The sequence below is a fragment of the Rhineura floridana genome, chromosome 8, assembly GCF_030035675.1.
Source record: "Rhineura floridana isolate rRhiFlo1 chromosome 8, rRhiFlo1.hap2, whole genome shotgun sequence".
In the NCBI taxonomy this organism is placed as follows: Eukaryota; Metazoa; Chordata; class Lepidosauria; order Squamata; family Rhineuridae; genus Rhineura; species Rhineura floridana.
Window position 1 is genome coordinate 302,292 of NC_084487.1, and position 13,348 is coordinate 315,639.

General features: G+C 49.8%; 1 protein-coding gene across 6 annotated transcripts in view; it reads left to right on the plus strand.

Annotated features, from left to right (window-relative positions):
* Nucleotides 1–13,348, plus strand: part of SBF1 (SET binding factor 1) — a 96,586-nt gene that overhangs the window by 81,603 nt on the left and 1,635 nt on the right. For 3 of the 6 annotated variants that reach the window (XM_061637907.1, XM_061637906.1, XM_061637908.1), the window contains exons 29-40: nucleotides 136–228; nucleotides 509–586; nucleotides 986–1,170; nucleotides 1,288–1,464; nucleotides 7,621–7,722; nucleotides 7,813–7,998; nucleotides 8,766–8,892; nucleotides 8,983–9,113; nucleotides 9,471–9,704; nucleotides 12,667–12,780; nucleotides 12,894–13,111; nucleotides 13,253–13,340. In XM_061637907.1, the coding sequence (XP_061493891.1) occupies nucleotides 136–228; nucleotides 509–586; nucleotides 986–1,170; nucleotides 1,288–1,464; nucleotides 7,621–7,722; nucleotides 7,813–7,998; nucleotides 8,766–8,892; nucleotides 8,983–9,113; nucleotides 9,471–9,704; nucleotides 12,667–12,780; nucleotides 12,894–13,111; nucleotides 13,253–13,340 (1,733 nt within the window). The remainder of the gene's footprint in view (nucleotides 1–135; nucleotides 229–508; nucleotides 587–985; nucleotides 1,171–1,287; nucleotides 1,465–7,620; nucleotides 7,723–7,812; nucleotides 7,999–8,765; nucleotides 8,893–8,982; nucleotides 9,114–9,470; nucleotides 9,705–12,666; nucleotides 12,781–12,893; nucleotides 13,112–13,252; nucleotides 13,341–13,348) is intronic. The other 3 variants (XM_061637909.1, XM_061637910.1, XM_061637911.1) reach the window with 3 other exon arrangements.

The window sequence follows — 13,348 nt, forward strand, 5'->3', positions numbered from 1 at the left end:
GAGGGGTTTTCACGGAATAACCCTTATCCCTGCTGAATGCAGGGTGGGAAGTGGGGAAAGGCAAATTGACTTGTAGCATCGGGGTTGGCTTACTTTCCTCTGGTACGGAATGTCCATGTTCTGTTGGTGCTACAGATTCTTCTGAGAAGCGGCAACCCAAGCTGGGATCTCTTATGAAGCAGGTGATGGGAGGGAAAGACGGAGGGCCCGGGACGGTTAGCCACGGAGGTGAGATGTGCACAGTGCCTGTAGCCGCAGCCGCCAGCAGAGTAGCAGCAGAGCTCCCTTGGCTTCGTGGAGGCTGGGCTGGGCCTCCTTCGGATAACCAAGAGGGTGGGAGGGGGCAAACCATGGGGCCTGCCCGCCTCACCGCTGTTGCCCACAGCTCTTGCTTTGTCCATCCATCTTGCCTGCCTCTCTTGACCACCAGTCCCTCTCCCCACGAGAGCAAGCAGCTGTCTGCCATCCCATTCCTGCACAGATGCCTCTCCATCCTGTCCTCTCTCAGCCCTAGGTCACAGAGGTAGGGTAATTGCCCTCTCCAGCCCCAAGAGCGTGGCAGCAAAGGGACATCACTCCCCCCGAGGTACTGTATGGGGCACTAACCTCGGTTATGTGACATTCACACTGCTAACTCACCCTACCAGTGCCCCGCAGGCAGGCAGGCAGGCAGGCAGGAAGGAAGCCTGACTAACCCCCCACTGTACGCTAACCATTCTGCAGCCTTACAGCATGCTCCGTCTGGCTTGGCATGCCTCTCGGCCTCTCCTAGGTAAGGATCGGCTGGCTTTGGGTGTTGTGCCAGTCTTGAATGGTGGCCCAGCCTGGATCATTGTGGCTGGGGGCCATGATCGGGCCTATAGCTCTGAATCAGAGGGAGGAATGGTAAGCAAGGAGGCCCCAGGTAACAGCTCTGCATCAGCCCGCAGGAGGAAGCAGAGCATCAGGGACAGTCCCCTAGCACACACCCCTTCCTTCCTTGCAGGCAAATGGGGCAGCATCCGAGCCAGCGGACGCATGAGCAGCTATGCTCTCAACATGGAGGTCGGCTCCCGCTTGGCTGGGAAGGAGCTGTTGAGTACGCAAGCCAACGGGTCCCCCTCTGAGGCCAGCATTCTGCGGCAACACCGAGCCTCCCTCTACATCATCGGAGACAAATCCCAGCTCAGGGTACTGTTCTGTTGGGCGAGGAGATAAAGGCCCCAGGCAGAGGGGCAGGGAGTGTGACTGAAGGGCTGCTTATTGATGCTGTCTCTTTTCCTTCCTCCTCATCCCTGGCGAATTCAGGGAGTGAAGCCAGATCCTTTGCAGCACTGGGAGGTAGTGCCCATCGAGGTGTTTGATGCACGGCAGGTCAAGACCAGTTTCAAGAAGCTGATGAAGGCCTGTGTGCCTGGCAACCCCTCTGCAGAGCCTGGCTTGACGTTCCTGCGCTCCCTGGAGGAGTCTGAATGGCTGATCCAGGTTAGTGGAGAGGGCCCCTTTTTTGGCTTAAGAACATAAGAACATAAGAAGAGCCTGCTGGATCAGGCCAGTGGCCCATCTAGTCCAGCATCCTGTTCTCACAGTGACCAACCAGGTGCCTGGGGGAAGCCCGCAAGCAGGACCCGAGTGCAAGAACACTCTCCCCTCCTGAGGCTTCCGGCAACTGGTTTTCAGAAGCATGCTGCCTCTGACTAGGGTGGCAGAGCACAGCCATCATGGCTAGTAGCCATTGATAGCCCTGTCCTCCATGAATTTGTCTAATCTTCTTTTAAAGCCATCCAAGCTGGTGGCCATTACTGCATCTTGTGGGAGCAAATTCCATAGTTTAACTATGCGCTGAGTAAAGAAGTACTTCCTTTTGTCTGTCCTGAATCTTCCAACATTCAGCTTCTTTGAATGTCCACGAGTTCTAGTATTATGAGAGAGGGAGAAGAACTTTTCTCTATCCACTTTCTCAATGCCATGCATAATTTTATACACTTCTATCATGTCTCCTCTGACCCGCCTTTTCTCTAAACTAAAAAGCCCCAAATGCTGCAACCTTTCCTCGTAAGGGAGTCGCTCCATCCCCTTGATCATTCTGGTTGCCCTCTTCTGAACCTTTTCCAACTCTATAATATCCTTTTTGAAATGAGGCAACCAGAACTGTACACAGTATTCCAAATGCGGCCGCACCATAGATTTATACAACGGCATTATGATATCGGCTGTTTTATTTTCAATACCTTTCCTAATTATTGCTAGCATGGAATTTGCCTTTTTCACATCTGCCGCACACTGGGTCGACATTTTCATCGTGCTGTCCACTACAACCCCGAGGTCTCTCTCCTGGTTGGTCACTGCCAGTTCAGACCCCATGAGCGTATATGTGAAATTCAGATTTTTTGCTCCAATATGCATAATTTTACACTTGTTTATATTGAATTGCATTTGCCATTTTTCCGCCCATTCACTCAGTTTGGAGAGGTCTTTTTGGAGCTCTTCGCAATCCCTTTTTGTTTTAACAACCCTGAACAATTTAGTGTCGTCAGCAAACTTGGCCACTTCACTGCTCACTCCTAATTCTAGGTCATTAATGAACAAGTTGAAAAGTACAGGTCCCAATACCGATCCTTGAGGGACTCCACTTTCTACAGCCCTCCATTGGGAGAACTGTCCGTTTATTCCTACTCTCTGCTTTCTGCTTCTTAACCAATTCCTTATCCACAAGAGGACCTCTCCTCTTATTCCATGACTGCTAAGCTTCCTCAGAAGCCTTTGGTGAGGCACCTTGTCAAACGCTTTTTGAAAGTCTAAGTACACTATGTCCACTGGATCACCTCTATCTATATGCTTGTTGACACTCTCAAAGAATTCTAATAGGTTGCTGAGACAGGACTTTCCCTTGCAGAAGCCATGCTGGCTGTGCTTCAGCAAGGCTTGTTCTTCTATGTGCTTAGTTAATCTAGCTTTAATCATACTTTCTACCAGTTTTCCAGGGACAGAAGTTAAGCTAACTGGCCTGTAATTTCCGGAATCCCCTCTGGATCCCTTTTTGAAGATTGGCGTTACATTTGCCACTTTCCAGTCCTCAGGCATGGAGGAGGACCCGAGGGACAAGTTACATATTTTAGTTAGCAGATCAGCAATTTCACCTTTGAGTTCTTTGAGAACTCTCGGGTGGATGCCATCCGGGCCCGGTGATTTGTCAGTTTTTATATTGTCCATTAAGCTTAGAACTTCCTCTCTCGTTACCACTATTTGTCTTAGTTCCTCAGAATCCCTTCCTGCAAATGTTAGTTCAGGTTCAGGGATCTGCCCTATATCTTCCACTGTGAAGACAGATGCAAAGAATTCATTTAGCTTCTCTGCAATCTCCTTATCGTTCTTTAGTACACCTTTGACTCCCTTATCATCCAAGGGTCCAATTGTCTCCCTAGATGGTCTCCTGCTTTGAATGTATTTATAGAATTTTTTGTTGTTGGTTTTTATGTTCTTAGCAATGTGCTCCTCAAATTCTTTTTTAGCATCCCTTATTGTCTTCTTGCATTTCTTTTGCCAGAGTTTGTGTTCTTTTTTATTTTCTTCATTCGGACAAGACTTCCATTTTCTGAAGGAAGACTTTTTGGCTCTAAGAGCTTCCTTGACTTTGCTTGTTAACCATGCTGGCATCTTCTGGGCCCTGGCGGTTCCTTTTCTGATCTGCGGTATGCACTCCAGTTGAGCTTCTAATATAGTGTTTTTAAACAACTTCCAAGCATTTTCGATGATGTGACCCTCTGGACTTTGTTTTTCAGCTTTCTTTTTACCAATCCCCTCATTTTTGTGAAGTTTCCTCTTTTGAAGTCAAATGTGACCGTGTTGGATTTTCTTGGCAATTGGCCAGTTACATGTATGTTTAATTTAATAGCACTGTGGTCACTGCTCCCAATCGGTTCAACAACACTTACATCTCGCACCAGGTCCTGGTCCCCACTGAGGATTAAGTCCAGGGTTGCCGTCCCTCTGGTCGGTTCCATGACCAACTGATCTAGGGAATAGTCATTTAGAATATCTAGAAACTTTGCTTCTTTGTCATGACTGGAACACATATGCAGCCAGTCTATGTCCGGGTAGTTGAAGGCTTCTTCTGCCTTTCTGTTTGGTAGGATCCCCAGAGGGCTTTAGGGTCTGTATCCTGGCCCAGTCATCTGTCCCGCTCTTTAAAAAGGGTAAAAAAGAAGATCCGGGGAATTACAGGCTGGTCAGTCTGACTTCAATACTGGGAAAGATATTAGAACGGATAATAAAAGAGTCCATTGGCAACTATCTAGATGACAATGCTGTGATTAGAAGGAGCCAGCATGGGTTTGTCAAGAAAAAGTCCTGTCAAACTAATCTCATCTCTTTTTTTGATCGGGTCACTAGCTTAGTAGATGGTGGAAATGCTGTAGATGTCATCTATCTAGATTTCAGCAAAGCGTTTGACAAAGTCCCCCACGACCTTTTGATTAGCAAACTCGTCAAATGCAGACTACATGGAAATACTGTCAGGTGGATTCACAACTGGTTGGAAAACTGTACTCAAAGAGTGGTCGTCGGTGGCTCTGCTTCGGACTGGAAGGAGGTCTCGAGTAGAGTGCCACAGGGCTCTGTCCTGGGGCTGATACTCTTCAACATTTTTATCAATGACTTAGATGATGGGGTGGAGGGAAGCCTTATGAAGTTTGCGGATGATACGAAACTGGGAGGGATAGCTAACACAATGGAAGACAGGAATAAAATCCAAAGGGACCTGGATAGACTAGAAAATTGGGCTGAAATTAATAAAATGACATTCAATAAAGACAAATGCAGGATTCTGCATTTAGGCCAGAAAAACAAAATGCACGGGTACAGGATGGGAAATACCCAGCTTAGCAGTAGTGCGTGTGAGAAGGACCTTGGAATTGTAGTGGATCGCAAGTTGAACATCTTGGAAGCGGCTGGTAGGATACGGAGCAAACACGAGAGACAACGTTCCGAGGTTTGAAGATATATTTACTGGCTCCTTACCAGACAGTCAATACGAGACAGTAGTACAGCAATGGACATATAACACAACACCACGCCTTATCCCCCACACCTTTTCTTTCCGTTCCCTCCATTTTTTATAGCCCTTGAGCTCTATCTGAGGAATATAGGCAGCAGCTGTGTGATCGCTGCAATATGAGCCTTGTTAGCTCCTGGGCTTGTCTTTGGCTCGGTTTAACCCCTTCCTATCTGTTTGTGTTTTCCTTTCTCTCTTTGTGAAGCGAACTGCTGGCTATGCTTCTGCCAACAGAACATGACCCAGCAGTGTGATGCTGCGGCAAAAAAGGCAAACGCGGTTTTGGGCTGCATAAACAGAGCTATAGTTTCCAGGTCGAGGGAAGTAATAGTCCCACTATATTCTGCATTAGTCAGGCCTCATCTGGAATACTGCGTTCAGTTCTGGGCACCTCATTTTAAGAAAGATATAGACAGGTTAGAGCGGGTTCAGAAGAGGGTGACGAGGATGATAGCCGGTATGGAGAACAAGTCTTATGAGGAAAGGTTGAAGGAACTTGGCATGTTCAGTCTGGTGAAGAGAAGGCTGAGGGGCGACATGATTACACTCTTTAAGTACCTGAAGGGCTGTCACATAGAGGAGGGTACAGATTTGTTCTCTGCTGCCCCAGAGGGTAGGACTAGGTCTAATGGTTTTAAGTTGCAGGAGCGTAGATTCAGATTGGACATTAGAAGGAACTTCTTGACAGTAAGGGCAGTTTGGCAATGGAACCGACTGCCTAGGGAGGTGGTGGGATCCCCTTCACTGGATGTCTTCAAGCAGAGGCTGGACAGCTATCTGCGGGAGATGCTCTAGCTGTGGATTTCCTGCTGTGAGCAGGGGGTTGGACTCGATGGCCTACAAGGCCCCTTCCAACTCTATGATTCTATGATTCTATGGTTGGGTAGAACATGTCCAAGAGGTCTTGCCTCTTTTGGAGGGTGAGCTTCACCTGCTGCTGCATGCTGCCCCCCCCGCCTCACTATGGCAACCATGTCTGGAGGAGAATTGCAGTTAGATCTCTCTGTCAGGTCCATCTCCGTCATCACCACCACCATTTGCTCTGCAGAGAATGGAGAGACAGGTCTCTGCCCCAAGGGCTTATAATCTAATAAACCTGAGGAAGACAGAAGGAGGGGAAGAAAAGGAGGCGGAGGCAACAACTGGTGGAGCTGGGGAGGTAAACGGGGAGGATGTCATGATGTCAGGTTATGGCAGGTATTGGGACTAGGGGGTTGTTCAAAAGGCTTACTAGGAAACTGGTTTTGAGGAGTAAACATGGGGAACAGAGAAGGGAGCTCCATTGGAAAGGAAAGGCAAGAGGAGGGCAAGTGAAAGGGGGTCTCAGTAGGGAGGGATGGAGGGAGAGCCGGAGAGTCCCAGAAGGGCAGCAAATGGGACTGGCGAACTGCCCCACAAACGCCAGCTAGGTCAAGGGGGAGGAGGAGGACTTGAATAGGGACCTTTCAGGTTTAGCAAACAAAGAATTTCAGGGTAGCAGCCAGTAGAGGAGAAATCCACTCTTCCAGCACCTAGTCCAATCTTCCAGTATAAAGATTAGCACAGATTTAGAAGGCCCAACTTGAGCCTGATGGTAGCAAGGCCAATGGACATACAATAAAGGCCTGGGCCCCTACAGTGCAATTTCAGCTGCGGTTACAAAGTAGTCCATCAGGTGCCCCCTTGTATTAGCCACTCAGCACAGGCTTTTTTCCAGCTTATCTGCAAGGCAGTACTGTAGTGGCTTGGCATGGTAAGGAGTTTAGATTTTTAAAAAGTCAAGAGAAAGGAATATGGACTGAAACATTTCCCAATAAATTAATGGCTAGCTGGGGGTGGTGATGTTGCACAACCAGAAAACAAACCACGTAGCTGGTATAAAGGTGGCAGAAAGGCTCCGCTGGTTTCTAAGGTGGGTGTGTAGTAGAGGTTTGTTACAGTCAGTCAAATCACTTTATTTGCTTTTAGCCATAGGCCATTGCACAGTGAAAACCATACAGCTTAAAGCAACTTCAGACACACACTCACGTCAAATTTATGCTCGCTGGGCTTGTACGTAGTTTGCTCTTAGCTTTTTTGCGGCTAGAGCAAAGTTTGCCACCGCCATAGTGACCTGTATATGGTTGTCAGCCAGGAGCTCAGCCACCAGGTCGCCAGGTGTCCTTACTCTGGGGCTAATCAGAGGCGCTAAGAATTTGTGTCTGGGGTTCGAATATAAGGGACAGGTAAACATATAATGCACTAAGTCTTCCGGCACATTACAACCAAAGACGCAGTAGCGCTCCTCGATCGGGGTCCCCAGATACCTGTCTTTCAAATAGGCCGTGGGCATTGTTTGGAATCTGAGTTCAGTGAATGCTCTTCGTAGAGAAGGGCATGTCAGGGTGTCGAAGTACCGTGATTTAGCGTGGTTGGGTTTAAAGCGAGGGAACCAGGATGATAGTAGAGGTTTGTTGCTGCTGTGATGCTCTTCCTGTGAAGTCAAGAGCAGACAAATGGCATCAAGGACAAGAGCAGGGACTGGTATTTGTTGCATATATTTGGACAAAGGACATTTGCTCAAGTTGCAATACCTCCACTAGCTTCTGGGAACCTTTTTTTCTTGACAGGTTCATAAGATCCTGCAGATCTCTGTGCTGGTGGTGGAGCTGCTGGACACGGGCTCCTCTGTGCTAGTCAGCCTGGAGGATGGGTGGGACATCACCACCCAGGTAAGCGTCCCCACCTCTGCCCCCCCCGCCCCCCAGGTGACATTTGGCTTTGGAGGCTGGTGTTGACGCTCCCTCCCTCCTCCCCTGCAGGTGGTATCTCTCGTGCAGCTTTTGTCAGACCCCTACTACCGCACCATGGAGGGCTTCCGGCTCCTAGTGGAGAAGGAGTGGCTGTCCTTTGGGCATCGCTTCAGCCACCGAGGGGCACAGACCTTGGCCAGCCAGAGCAGTGGCTTCACACCTATATTCTTGCAGTTCCTGGACTGTGTTCATCAGGTGAGAGCTAGCCAAAGCTGGACGACTGCAAGACACTTCAAAGACTGTTTGGGAACTTTGGCTCACAAGGCAGCTGCCAGAGTCCTCGTTGTGGGGAGGATGGGATCTGTATGCGAGGCATCAGACACCTTCAGTAATATCTTGGCTGTACCTCCTGGCTTACTGGCTTCCACTGCATCCCCAGGCCCAGTTTCAGGGCTGGGCCCAAGCTGCTTGTTTATTAGATTTATATCCCGCCCTTCCCCCCAGTAGGAGCCCAGAGCGGCAGTGGGAGCTGGATTGTTGGCTCGCCTGCACCCGTGCCATCCTGCCTGCACACTGAGAGCCACAATGGAGTCCCTCTGTGTGTGGCTGGCCACTAGATCAGTGAGGCTGGTGGCCATGAGAAGGCCTTTGCCATGATGGCCTGATGGCTCTGGTCCTCCTAGGGGGGAACCTTTGCTGGGCTCCCATACTGCAGGGATTCTGAAAAGTCTTAATGCCTTGCCTTTTCCAAGTGGCTTTCCATGGCTGATGTTTTTCACTGGATTGAGTCTCCCCCCCCCCGCATATTTTATTGGCATCCGTTTCCTGGAGAGGTGTGTGTGTGTGTTGATTTTATGCTGTGCTTTTATTGTTATCAGTCGTATTTGGCAGTCACTGCCCTGAAAAATGTCCTAGAAGTTTGTAAAAGAAAGAAAGAATGAAGCTTCAGCCCCTGGGAAGCAGGAGGCCCACCGGCCCCTCTGGCCTCACGCTCTCCTGATGCTTCTCCCCCTGCTCTGCAGATCCATTTGCAGTTCCCGATGGAGTTTGAGTTCAGCCAGTACTACCTGAAGTTCCTCAGCTACCACTATGTCTCCAATCGCTTCCGCACTTTCCTGCTGGACTCTGACTATGAGCGACTGGAGCTGGGTAAAGAGCAGCACAGGGCATGGTGGGAGGGGCCAGATGTGGCAGGAGGGTGCCTTGCCACTCCCAGGATGTGCTTGCTTTCCCCTGCAGGTCTCCTGTATGAAGAAAAAGGTGAGCGGAAGGGCCCCCAGCTGTTCAGGTCCATTTGGGACTACATGGACCGGCTGAACAAGAAAATGCCAGCCTTCTTCAACTACATGTATGCCCCAGAGGATGGCGAGGTGCGTACCAGCCAAATTGGCAGGTGATGCGTGATGTACTCGATTATGCTGAGCCTTCCTGACACTGTTCCAAATCGCTTAGAAGGGTCAGCTGCTGGTGGTGTTAGGGCCCAGCAGACAGCCCAGTTGCTCAGCTCTGTGGGGCCAATCTGTGGGGCCTGAAGCAGTGTCATGGCACCCTTCTCCATTGAGTGTTTGGAGGGGGGATCACTTGACTTTGATTTTGATTCCTGCATTGAGCAGGGGGTTGGACTTGATGGCCTTATAGGCCCCTTCCAACTCTACTATTCTATGATTCTATGACAGAACAGTGGCCTTCAGGGCAGTGATGTGGTTGCGCCCTTGCCTTGTCTTTAGGTCTTGCGTCCATACAGCAACATCTCCAACCTGAAGGTGTGGGACTACTACACACAGGAAACCCTGTCTGAAGGCCCCTCCTATGACTGGGAGCTGGTGCAGGGCCAAGTGGACCCTACAGAGGAGGTCAGCCAGCAGGACACCAGCACCCCTCAGAGCCAGCGCAAGATCGTCTGGCCCTGCTATGACAACTGCAGCCGCACAGAGCCAGATGCAATTTCTCGGCTGCTGGAGGTCAGTTGGTGCCCTGGAACCTTTTCCTCCTCATCTTCCTCCAGTGATGTCACATGGTAGTGTTCAGATGGGCACATGAGAAGCAGGAGACCCACCTGTGCCCACATATGTGATCAGAGTGGGGCTGGGGGAGTGTTCAGCTGCTCTCTTTGGCCCTTGGACAAATCCCTGTCCTGTTTGGGGCATGAATGTAGGGAGTGGGACTGTATGCATGAGCCAAGTGAGGTCAGATGCAAACCCATGACTCTGTGGGTGTGACACAACAGCACCATGAATCAAAGCTGCCCTTTCTGTTCCTTCTTGTGGCACATTGACTTGCCTCAGGCACCCCAGGGAACCACACGGTCTATCTAGCAGCCGAACACACTGGCCAGGGTGGGAGAGGAGTTGTTCTGGACAACTGTGCTTGTGGTGATGGAGGGGGTAGGGAGAGCCTGCCTTTACCTCCCAATGAGAGAGCTTGATGTGGGGTTGCATTTGTGGGGAGTTAGACTCTGGCCAGCTTGGAACAGCTTGCCAGTTTGCCATGTTAGAAGGATTAGTGTTAGATTAGGCCGAAGGCATGGGGAACCTATTTCAGTCTGTGGGCCTAGTCTTCCAGAGGCTGTATTCCAGTGCGAGTGGGGCAAAATGAAAAAACAACCCGTCCCCCAAAAGAAAAAAATGTATGTACCTCTACTCCCTCACCCCTGGCAATAGCCAGACAACTGATGCACACAGCACTCCTTTCCTCTTGAACACAGGCAGTCACATACTTACACACATACTTTCACACACCGGGCGGGCGTGTGTGTGTGTGTGTGTGCAAGCACTCTCTCTCTGTCTCTCGCAGTATTTCCAGTCCACTCCTGGGGTGGGAGACTGGAAGAATCCCTCTGTCTGCTGTTCAGAGAAAATCTCTAAAGATGTTTTTTAAAGATGCTTTGTTTTAATATGTTTTTAAGGATGTTTTGTTCACGTTGTTTTAGAGTGTTTTTAGTGCTTTTGTTTGCCGCCCTGGGCTCCTGCTGGGAGGAAGGGCGGGATATAAATCATATAAGAAGTAGTAGTAGTAGTAGTAGTAGTAGTAGTAGTAGTAGTAGTAGTAGTAGTAAAAGAACAGGGAAAGGGATTTTATCTTCCCATCTTAGCACTAAGTGCCAAAATCAGAGATTGGGTCTTCTGCTGGCTCTTGGAGAGAGGTTAGGCAGAGGGCTTTTATTTATTTATTGAATTTATTAGTCGCCCATCTGGCTGGGTGTCCAGCCACTCTGGGCGACGTACAAAATAGGCATGCAATACCTAAACATTAAAAATCTAAAAACAATGAAGATAAAATCTAGCCAACCCCAAAAGCCTGCCTGAAGAGCCAGGTCTTCAAGGCCCAGCGGAAACTTATCATAGAAGGGGCATGGCGGAGATCATTTGGGAGGGAGTTCCACAGGGTGGGGGCCACAACTGAAAAAGCCCTCTCTCTAGTCCTCACCAGTTTGGCTGTTTTGACTGATGGGATGAAGGTCTTTTGAGGCTGATCTTGTTGGACGGCATAGCTGATGATGCTGGAGGCGCTCCTTTAGATAGACTGGGCCAAAACCGTATAGGGATTTAAAGGTCAAAACCAACACCTTGAATTGGGCCCGGTAAGCAACTGGTAACCAGTGCAACTCTTTTAGCAATTAGACTTACTTCTGATCGTAGTGCTTAGTGCTAAGGCTGGAGATAAGAGATTCCTCTGCCAGCTCTTCAGGAGTGCAGGTGGATGTGGTTTGCCCCAGCCTCATGGGCCAAATGGAGAGGCTTGTCAGACTTAATTAGGCCTGCAGTTCAGAGGTTCCCCACGGCTGGACTACCCCCTCATATGGCTGGGCATTGGATTCCTTGATTCCTTTGTTGCATGGATGACTGTGCCCTGCTCCCACCCTAAAGTCTGAGCCATCAGTTGTTTGAACGGAAGGTGACTGGAGGACTTTACCATCCCAGTGGGTATTTAGACTGGAGAGGGGGAGAGAGAGAAGGGGGCTAAGTCCCACTAGGAATAGATCACCCAACTACTATCCTTTTGAGTTGTTCCGTAAAGTGAACAACTGTACATACTCCATAAAGTCATACTCTTTTTCTTGAGCTGGGAAGGGAAAGTGGGGTCATTTTGCCTTGTGGGCGGGGCAGAGAGAAGGAGGAGGAGGAGGAGGAGGACACTCCTGTGGAATCCTGAGAAGATTAGTATAATAGAATAGTAGAGTTGGAAGGGCCTTTAAGGCTATCGAGTCTGACCTAAAGCATACCATCATTCCAGGCTGTTGGAGGTGCAGGATGGCTGTCTGGAATTCCTAGATGTGAGGGTGGACATAGCTTGATCAGTCTCTTTTGCCTGGGCCAGGTTTTTTTTAATTAGGCGTGGGTGGTGGGTTGGGCATGGAGAGCCACAGAAGCCAGAGAAAAGCTGAACATCACAATAACAATGCCTTAGAGGCTTGGAGGGTCCTGAGGCTTCCACACCCACCCCTTCCCTCCCTTGCCCACCTCTGACTGTCAGGTGCAAAACAAATGATACAAAGGAGCAAGTTGGGCCGCCCTGCATAATTTGTGTGACTTGCAGGTGACCCATTTCCAGTTTCACTTAGGATTTTGGATCCTTTTGGTGCAGAAATGTGACTATTCTAGCACTGCGAGTCTGCTTTTATTTTGGAGCGTTCCCTTTCTCAGTATTTTAAGGTCACGGCTGGCTCTTGGCTGCATTGGTGCAAAACTGTTGGTAATAGCAAGAACCATTGCTTTAATTTTTAAAAAGGCAGATTTCTAGCCCTTATGGCTATGAAAGTGAGCTTGAAAATGGGTAGATAGTTCTCTCTCTCCCAGTGAGCAGATGGAGAAGGGCTTGTGCAGTGGGAGGGGCCAGGATTTAGCTGCTGTTTATGCTGATTGTGGGTGGCCCTGGTGGACGTTTTGGTCCTTCTGAGTTCTGACTGCCGCTTCTCCCTCACAGGAGGTGCAAAACCTGGAGCTGGAGCTGGGGCAGGTTCCTGAGCGCTGGAAGGACATGTGGGACAAAGTGAAAGCCTTTCAGCGATCGGAGGCCCAGACGGACACTGGTGGCAGGGTAAGGGATCTTTTGCGTGGGAGTCCAGGGGCTGGGTGTGCTTGGTCAGCTCCTACCAAGCGTTGCCTTCCCCAGAATGCCCCTTTCCCACACAAGTGATCTTTCACCCGCAGGTGGCAGCTGGCTCCCTACTGATGGCATCCAGCCTCTCGCACCAGCGGCGCTCGCTTGGTGTCTACCTGCAGGAAAGCGGAGGTGTCAGCTCCACAATCAACCTCAGCCTGGACAGCGACACCAGCAGCACATCTACTCCATCCAGTGGGAAGCAAGGAGGTCGCAAAAGCACCAGCACTCTCTACAGCCAGTTCCAGTCAGCAGAAAGCGAGAATCGGTGCGAGAGACTCGCCCTTCGGGGTTTGGGTGGGCTGAATGGAGGCAGTTTGAAAAGAGGGTCTCTCCCCCATGCCACCCCACCCCACGCCACCCCTCTGTCTGTCGCCTCTCCCTACTAAGCCTTCTCTGTCCTCTGCAGATCATATGAGGGCTCCCTTTACAAGAAAGGAGCATTCATGAAGCCTTGGAAGCCCCGTTGGTTTGTGCTGGATAAGACCAAGCACCAGGTAGGTTG